The sequence below is a fragment of the Macrobrachium nipponense genome, chromosome 17, assembly GCF_015104395.2.
Source record: "Macrobrachium nipponense isolate FS-2020 chromosome 17, ASM1510439v2, whole genome shotgun sequence".
NCBI classification, from domain to species: domain Eukaryota; kingdom Metazoa; phylum Arthropoda; class Malacostraca; order Decapoda; family Palaemonidae; genus Macrobrachium; species Macrobrachium nipponense.
The window spans coordinates 32,623,860-32,632,706 of NC_087210.1; the positions used below are offsets into that span (position 1 = coordinate 32,623,860).

Below are 8,847 nucleotides of genomic sequence, written 5' to 3' on the forward strand. Positions count from 1 at the left end.
GGAGGGTCCTGGGAGCTGACTCTTGTTGGAAGGACTGGACGGTCCTACTCCTCAAGACGCTGTAACTTCCGAGATTCAGAGTAACTTTACCCAGGTTATTGCACTGATTCGTCAGCACAACGACCGGGGGGAAGGATCGCCGCTCCCACCAGCAGAGCCCATGTCTCTGCTCGAGTCGTTTTGGGGCCCGAGAGGGAACCCAAACCGACGGTGGGTATGCCGCGATCGGAGCTTACCGATTCTGTCTTGAACCAGTCTCTCTCGTCTCCGGACAAGAAGGCTCTCTCAGTTCTGGCCGGTCGATCAAGCTACTTCCACCTCCTCTACTGCGACAGCGGCGTTTCTACGTGTCTTCGGACACCGTATTTAAATACTCCTTCGGTCCTCCTGAGAGGTTTCGACCTCGACGAGGACTGGAATGAGTCGGAGGACGGTATCGGCTCTCTCCTGTCAGGTGTCGATCAGCCCCACCCAGACGACGTTCACAGTGGCGGCAGACCCTTACCTACAGTGAGAGTTCGTAACCCTCCTCGGGGAAACGTTTTCTCCTGACGATACGTTTTCCCAGACTCTGAGAGGCCATCGCCGCAAGGCGATGGCTGCTCCTACTCTTCTCCAACTGCTAGTTCCACTGGGAAAAGGGCGAGCGAGTATCCAATTCCTCCCCATTCCCTCTCTCCTTACGGCTACGAGGGAAAGGGGAAGGATCCTACAGAGATTTCTCTGTAGGATCCCACGTTGGGGACTGCGCTACCAGGGGGGACCTTCGGGTCCTACCTGACGTAAGCCCCGGTCGTTGAGGAGGGATCCTGCCCCATTCTCGATTTCTACGGGAATCGAGAGGACCACCAGCCGATATCGTTTGACGAATTCGGTGGGGGTTTCGCAGACTGCTTAGAATTCTACGGAATTTCTAGCGCATTCAGAGTGTTTAGAGTTCTTACGATCTCCAAACACTTAGGCGAGACCCGGTCCAAAGTGAGCGAGACGAGAATCCCCTCCCCGATATGTTACACGATAATCGGGAACCTCGCCTATGCTCGAATTCCTGGAATTTCTAGCATTAGGAAGAAGACTGCTGCTGAAAGAAGACTATCTCACAGTAGGCGACCAACCTGGAATAGAGAAGAACGGCGACGGGAATATCCAGTTTGGCTGGAACTAATCGTCTTAGTATTCTGTTCACCATTGAAGCTTTCCTTCGAGGAAGACTTCTCCTTCACTCTCTTTAATAGAGAACGAAGGTGGTCGATCTCCAATCCTTATTTTGTTTTCTTGAAGGAAAGAATTTAGGATGGAGATCGTTGTTCAGAATCCTACAAATATACTACGTATATTAACCTCGCGACATGATTCTGCTAAGCAGTTGAATGGTCCGAGGGGTAGGCGCATATCCTGGTTATTCTACGGATTGCGACTTAGACGAAAAGTATTCTAATTGAACTGCAACCCGGGTTGCCTGCAACCTCCCAGGAGTTTTCCAGTTTCAATTTTATATACTTATGGTGTTGTCACAACAACGCCATTTAAGCTTTTATATTTACCGAAATTAGTTTCGCTTTAAAATATAAATTGACTCTAGCATATCTTTTTGATGCTCGGTGGTTCTAGCCGAAACGGCATTCCTTCGTGGAAAGGCGAAAGGATTACTTGGCAACTCAGGATGACGAGTCAGCGGAAACAAGCTACTGCAAATTGAATTGCCCGAGGCATTTCAGTATCAGCTGCCGCTTTGAGATAGACGGTTGTTGATGTCTTTCTCACCTGCTTTGATTGAATAACAACCGTATCTCTGCCCAACAATCACGGACTTAAGTCTCTGATTAACGGGGATTCTCGCATACATGAATGACCATCTACTGCTGAGAAATGCTAGTATTCATCGTCTTCGGTATTGCGAGAATTTTAAACAGAGATATCTATTCGACTCTCATCTTTGTCTGTTTACCGCACGGTAACAGAATTCTGTAATAGTCTCTTGCTGCATCGTATCCCGATAATGCGAATGATTTTTGCGGAATCTGAGTTTGTCCTCAAAATATCTTGTATCGGAGGTGTACAATTGTCATTGTTCACCCCGGATTAGCAGATGTATTGAAAGACATCGCCTACTCCCACACTGCCAGCTCTACTTCCAAACGTTCAGCCCATGAGAAGCAGTTCTTCAAGCGGCTCTCCCCTGTGTTTCATTACTGAAGAACGCCCCGCTCATTGCACAACGGACAGCAATGAAATGGCGGTTAGCGTTTTCAGTCATTTGTAAGCACAGGTTTAGAATCTTGAGATTCCTTCTCTCGATTCAGCTGGAAGACGTAGGTTGCATTCATTGCCTACCTTCGTCTTCAACGTCACATAGTGTTGTTTCTCCTTAAGCTGAGATTCAACGTCTATGAAGATTTTCTTGCCATCAGGGACCTCCGGTCTTTTGAAGGCAATTGACTTTCGCCTTTTGAGCTTATGCATTAAGAGAATCATCGCCGCGCCGTCCGGCATCGGTGACTAACAAATATTTTATTTGTTTGGTCTCTCAGCATAACTCTTTAAAGGGCGAAGGTCACGTGACTTACCCGGATGCTTGGACAACTTGCCTCTACTGATTCCGAACCAGTCAGTCGGCAGCTGTCAGAGCGTCCGAGTCAGTTACGAACTATGCTGTGGACTTAGTTCGGTTGTTCCAGAGCAATCATTACTTCGTCTTAATAGCTTGTCAGTATGAGTACTGTACATAACCAAAGTCGAGAAGAGGGATAGGTCATACGACTATTCCCTTCTTTTCGTCTTAGGTAACTGCATGACTTCTCTTGAGAAGTCAAGCACAAAGGGATGGGATTTGTGTCGCTCGATTTCGTACCGATCTTCGTAGCGAAGACTCAGAACCCTTCGGTAACTGACGATTGGTTCGAGTCCTTCACAATACCCTCCCTAATGGACGTCACCGCCTCCGATACGAAGGCTATGCTGCTTTGTCCTGTGAAAGGTGCGACGGAGCTGTCTGAAGAAACTTGACACCCAGGATGAGTGTGGACGCCTCTTCAATCATTCTCATCGCGTTCCGCAAGAACTTCTCCGTGGCGCAGGTAATGAAGGCAGGCGCCTGGTCCAACCGGACCGCATGCACCTCCTTCTACCTTCAGGATATTGCCCACAGTTCCTTGGATCTTTTTCCTTGGGAACCGTGGTGGTTTGCTCAACACGTTGTGTAGTTAACCCAGACCCTCGCAGGCTGAACAGCATCGAGTCCTGGTGTGACCGTAAGAATGGATGAGGAATGAGAGTGTGACTGGCTCCTCTTCCCATCTTTTTCTTCCCTCTACCTTTGGGTAGAGGGACACGGTCGTCACCCTGCTGGGTAAGGACGAGATGCAGGTGAGCTACTCAATAGAGCACCATCCATATCCCTTTCAGTAGGGATAGGAGTAAATATCCACCACTTCCTCCAACAAGGGGTGGGGGGAGGAAGTGGATGCCAAATTGAGACAAACCCATCATTTTATGATTGTCTCTTGCAAACAGGAACAAGTTCTTGCTTGCTGGTACGAAGAGATACGCTTGCCTCTCTCTTAGTACTTGGCCCCAGAGGTCTGACCATTGATCCTGCGGTGCACACCCCGATCAATCGGACAGAGGTTTGGATCCCTCCCTTGCTCTTACGACCAGGGAGGCACTCCAGGGTTGGACGAACACCAGTCTGTTCACCAAAAAGACTCAGATTCCTCCCACCAGAAGTGAGTCTTCCTATTGTTAAAGGACCGAGGGTTTGTATTACGTATCGGAACAAATGACAATTTGTCGAAAATTGCATTTTTCCTAACTATACAAACCTGAGGTCCTTTACATATAGTCCCACCTCATGCCACCCCTCACTCTGCAACTTTTTGCATGGGCCTAAAGCAAAAGTGATTCTTCACCTCTCGGCGCGGCGGGCGCGCGCACGATCGGACAAGCAGTTAACTACCGTTCTCCTTGTTCGAAGCTTACGACCGTCCCAGCTGCCGCTAGTTACCTTCCTATTGTTAAAGGACCTCAGGTTTGTATAGTTAGGAAAAATGCAATTTTCGACAAATTGTCATTTTCTGCCATTTGTCCCCCTCCTCTGTCACCATTTTTGGACATCGCCTCACTCGAAAGGTAAGATTCCACATTTTACTACATACATACATACAGTATTTCTTGTAGCCTGTACACTAATACACTTTATTTTCAGGTACAGTCGTGGTTATGTTAGGTATTGAATGGTCCAAATTGTTTTATTTCATTGTTTATTGGTCAATTTAGCTTTATTATAAAATTTACTGTGGTGTTTCAGTGGCAACAGTTGATGGGACATCTGGCCTCGCTGGAACTCCTTTTTCCAAACGGTCGGATGCACCTTTGATCCTTTCAGTGGGGTCTGAAGAGTTGTTGGTCGTAAAGTCAGGATTCTCCTCACGATCTAGTTCCCAATGTGGAGGATAACAATCTGCTCCGATCTCGAGCGGTGGCTGGACAACACTAAACCTGTTGAGGGGGCTCCCCTTCTCCAGTTTCATCCACCCGATCTGCTCCTGTTCACAGACACATCCAAGGATGGATGGTGCGCGCACCTACTGCAACACCTGGCTTCAGGCCTATGGTCCGACCAGGAACATCAGAATCATATCAACATGCTGGAACTTTGAGCTGCCTTCCTGGCACTTCAGCACTTCAGCTCTCTTCTGAAAGGTCACTCGGTGGTGCTGATGAGCGACACCACCCACCGTAGTAGCATAGGTGAACCGTCAAGGAGGTACTGTGTTTCTGTAGCTATGCCAATTAGCATTGCAGATTCCACGAATGGGCAGCTCTCAATTCGATAGGGTTGACAGCTCATTTCATTCCAGGCAAACGGAACATCTTGGCAGACAATCTGAGCAGGACACAGATCGTTGGCTCCGAATGGTTTTTGGCTACTTGGATAGCAAACAAAGTCTTGATTTGTTTTGGGGTTCCCAAGATAGACCTGTTCGCTACCTCTCTAAATCAGAAACTGCCGATTACTGCTCTCAGTTCCAGATCCGGTGGGCAAGCATTCGAGGACGCATTCCAGCACCCCTGGGACGGCCTCGACGTGTAAGTTTTTCCACCATTTTGCCTGATCAGGCAGGTGTTCAGTCGAGTGCGATCCATACCTTCCCTGTCCATGACACTAGTAGTGCCGAAATGGCCTCACGTAGAATGGTACCTGGACCTTCTACTTCTGCTGGTAGAGACTCCAAGAGTGCTTCCGCCACTCCCCGACCTCCTATGCCAATCACGTGAGGATCTTCCACAACGCAGTGAGCTTTTCACATCTTCACGCATGGAGGTTATCCAGCAGCTCCTCAAAGCGAAAGAACTTTTGCAGAGGCTGCAACAGCAATGTCAGGATACCTCAGGAAGTCCTCAATGTCTGTCTATCAGACCAAGTGGGCCATTTTCTGTGGTTGGTGTCGTCGGAGAGGCTGTTCTCCTTTCAGAGCCTCTATCCCCTTGATTGCCAACTTCTTACTCTACCTCCGAAGAGAGAAGCTCCTTTCGGTCTTGGCAGTAAAAGGCTATCGCTCTGCCTTGAGCGAAGTCCTCAGACTTAAGGGAATCTATATCTCTCTTCCTTGGAGGAACACTCTATGCTCAAACGAAGCTTTGAACAGGGTTGCACTCCTCCCTGGGACATCGTTGCTGTCGTCAGGTCTTTGAAGAGAGCTCCTTATGAACTGTTGTCCCTGGCATCTGATAGGGATCTCACCCTGAAAACTTTCTCTTCTTGCCCTTGCTTCCGCCAAACGAGTCAGCAAGCTTTATGGCCTAGTCTATACTGTCGCTCATGCTGAGTGCTGGACCAATGCCTGTTTCAGCTTCGTCCCTGAGTTTGTTGCAAAAATCCAGAATCCAGCCCAAGTCGATTCTCAGTTTTCTTCATTCCAGGTTGTGAACCTGAGCACAGTAACTGAAGACCCAGATGAGCTACTTCTCTGTCCTCCGAGAGCATTGAGGCGCTATCTCCACCGGACCAGCTCTACTCGACCCACCTTACAAGATCTCTTTGTAAGTACTGGCCAGTCAAAGAAGAGGGTTATGAGTAATACCATTTCATATTGGATTTGAGAGGTGATTTGCCATACCCTCTCCCCTCCCTCTTATTCGCTTGCTGGTACCAGTCGAGTGAAGGCTCACGATGTGTGTGGAATGAGCACATCTCTTGCCTTCAAGAAGAACCTCTCTGATGGAAGCCGGCACATGGTCTCGCCCTTCCACCTTCACCAGGTTCTACCTTAGAGACTCTGCACACAGCTACCTCGACACAACTGACCTTGGTCCTGTGGTAGCCGCTCAGCAAGTGGTTTAGCTGCCTCCGTACCCTCAGGGGTCGGAAGTATCGAATTGAGGTTCTGTATCAGGCTGGGGGAGAATGTGAGAGTATGACTGGTACTGGTCTATTTCCTTTTCACCTTTCCCCCTTACTTGGGGCCAGAGCATTGAAACCCGTTCTCCGGCACCGATTTCAATACTGGTAAGTACTCCACGTCCGACTAGTGGCTGTTTTGTAGACACACAGAAGTCAGTCTCCACACTTTTCTGAGGGGGAGTGTGCTGTAACCTAACAAACCCATTATGATTATATAGTCTGGTTTTGGTTGCCAGAGAGAGTTTACGCTCACACCTTTGATACCCAGGCTGACAGCCATCAGGTTGCATTTATCATGGCTTGCGGCTGTGAAGGATCCATGACCCCGAGCCATAAGCCCGGGTCCTGGCATCCCTGGTTCCATTCTCAGCTAGCGAGACAGGACTTCCATCCCTACCTTAGGATGAGTCTTCTAAGTAAGGGATGGAAGGTTTGTATACGGTGTCATCATCAAAGTGACGACTCACTGAGCTGGTGGGCAGGCGGTGCTTCCCCACTGCCGGGCAGGTAACTACCGGCCCGGTAGTTAACTACCTCGGTATATAAAAGAATGTATTAGCCAGTAGTTTCAGCTGAGCTGTAATCTATCCTAAGTAAAGGATTCCAGGTTTGTATGGTATGGAAAAATACATTTTACTTTCAAAAATGTCATTTTATTATAAAAACGTAATTTTCCTTTCAATAACCAGTTGATATGGAGTAGATAGTCCCCGGTTATCGGTGATCTGGTTTTATGGTGCTTGTCTTGTGACTAACTGAATTTCCAGTGCCAATATGTACCGATCCCCAGTTATTGACGCCAATAACTGGGGATCGGCGCTATTATTTCCAATTATCAGTTAGTATTATTGATTTTTGTTTAATGTCACAACATCAGGAACTGAACTCCCACCAATGACTGGGGACCTCCTGTACTTATTAAGATGACAAAGTTATTAGAACGTATTAACTGAATCAGGTATTTATTGTAGGCTGACTAATCCAATTAAAGAGTGACATTAGTTTACCTTTGGTACATTATTGTTGATGTAAATTAATTCAAGAGACTCAGGTCATATTTTTAGTCCTATTGAACTTTTATATGGGTTTTTTGTAGAGAAGTGAAGGACAGAAGGAGAAATATTCATTTGACATCCCGAGTGTGAAAAGTATCTTGGGACTTTGAAATTGCTTTCAAACTGGGGAATGTGGAAAGGTGTAAAGCACTTTGTGGTTTACTGTACAGGCAGTCCCTGATTATCAGCAGCCTAGGCTATCAGCAATCCAGTTTTACGGGGCTTGTCTAGCAATGAAATCGAAGCGATACTTACCTAACAAGTGCCAATGTCCAGTTATAAGCAGTTTTTGCATATCGTGATTCTGTTGGAACTTTAAAACACAGGGTGCATCAATCCATCATAAAAAACTCTAGTACATATAAACTTCAATCTGGATCCATTAATAACTTACAGATGGCATGTGGACAGATAAAAGGTAAAGTGAATGAAGAGGTAGTACAGTGGTTTAAAAAAAGGTTACTGAAGATTTGGTAGGAAAGTAGTTTTTCAGCAGAAGGTTATGTAATGTAGTACTGCTTCTTTTTTAATTAATGAGATAGAATATCATACAACTCATATAATTATTACTGAAGAGTTGAAACCCAGATTCTTGAATTTGTTGGTTACATGCTCAAAAGCTTTGTAGTATTGGGAACTTAACTGTAGAGTATAGTTTCATCTTCAAATTATCCATTTTTTGCAGATAAGTTATCAATTGAACCAGAGAGTGGCACTGATTCATCAGGCTTGTTCTTTGAGAGTACTGGTGGGGAAACAAGCAGTTGGAGTTCCATTAGAAGGCATCAGATGAATGGTACAAGGGGCATTAATGGAAGTAGACGTGGTTCAAGAGGAGGACCTTCCCGTGGAGATTCATCTTCTTCAGAAGGGGTTAGCTCATCTGTTGTATTTGAAGAAATGATTGTTGAAATTATCACAGAATTTTATTGACTTGTTCTACTATGTAATTGACTAAAGTTGGAAATATGTTTTTGGATGTTGACATTAGGTGTTACATTTAAAGTCAAACATCAATCAATGTTAATGCATCTTCAAATGTTTGATATTTAATTGGGAATTCTTAGAATAAAAGTAATTAATTGTCTTTGTTTACATGTATTGTAGTACCTCAGACTTCAAACTTAATCCGTTCCAGAAGGCTGGTCGAAATGCGATTTGTTCAAAATATGAAACAAATATCCCCATAAGAAATAAAAGTAATTAGGATAATTCGTTCCAGCCAATCCAACAGGCCCTATTTTCAATTTTTTTCTATCAATGTGTTTAAAAGTTAAATTAAGGTTGTAAAGTAATAAAACAGTAAGTTATTCAAAGTAAAATTTTAGAACAAAATTTTTTCCACGTACGATTTATGAACTGTTTGGTGAAAATGGCGTGTGGCCAGCT

At 45.7% G+C, this 8,847-nt stretch overlaps 1 protein-coding gene across 4 annotated transcripts in view; it reads left to right on the top strand.

Moving 5' to 3' along the window:
• The window catches only part of LOC135196171 (E3 ubiquitin-protein ligase RNF19B-like), a 167,044-nt gene that overhangs the window by 84,556 nt on the left and 73,641 nt on the right, over nt 1-8,847 (top strand). For all 4 annotated transcript variants that reach the window (XM_064222746.1, XM_064222749.1, XM_064222747.1 and 1 more), the window contains one exon: nt 8,144-8,331. In XM_064222746.1, coding sequence (XP_064078816.1) covers nt 8,144-8,331 — 188 coding nt within the window. The remainder of the gene's footprint in view (nt 1-8,143; nt 8,332-8,847) is intronic.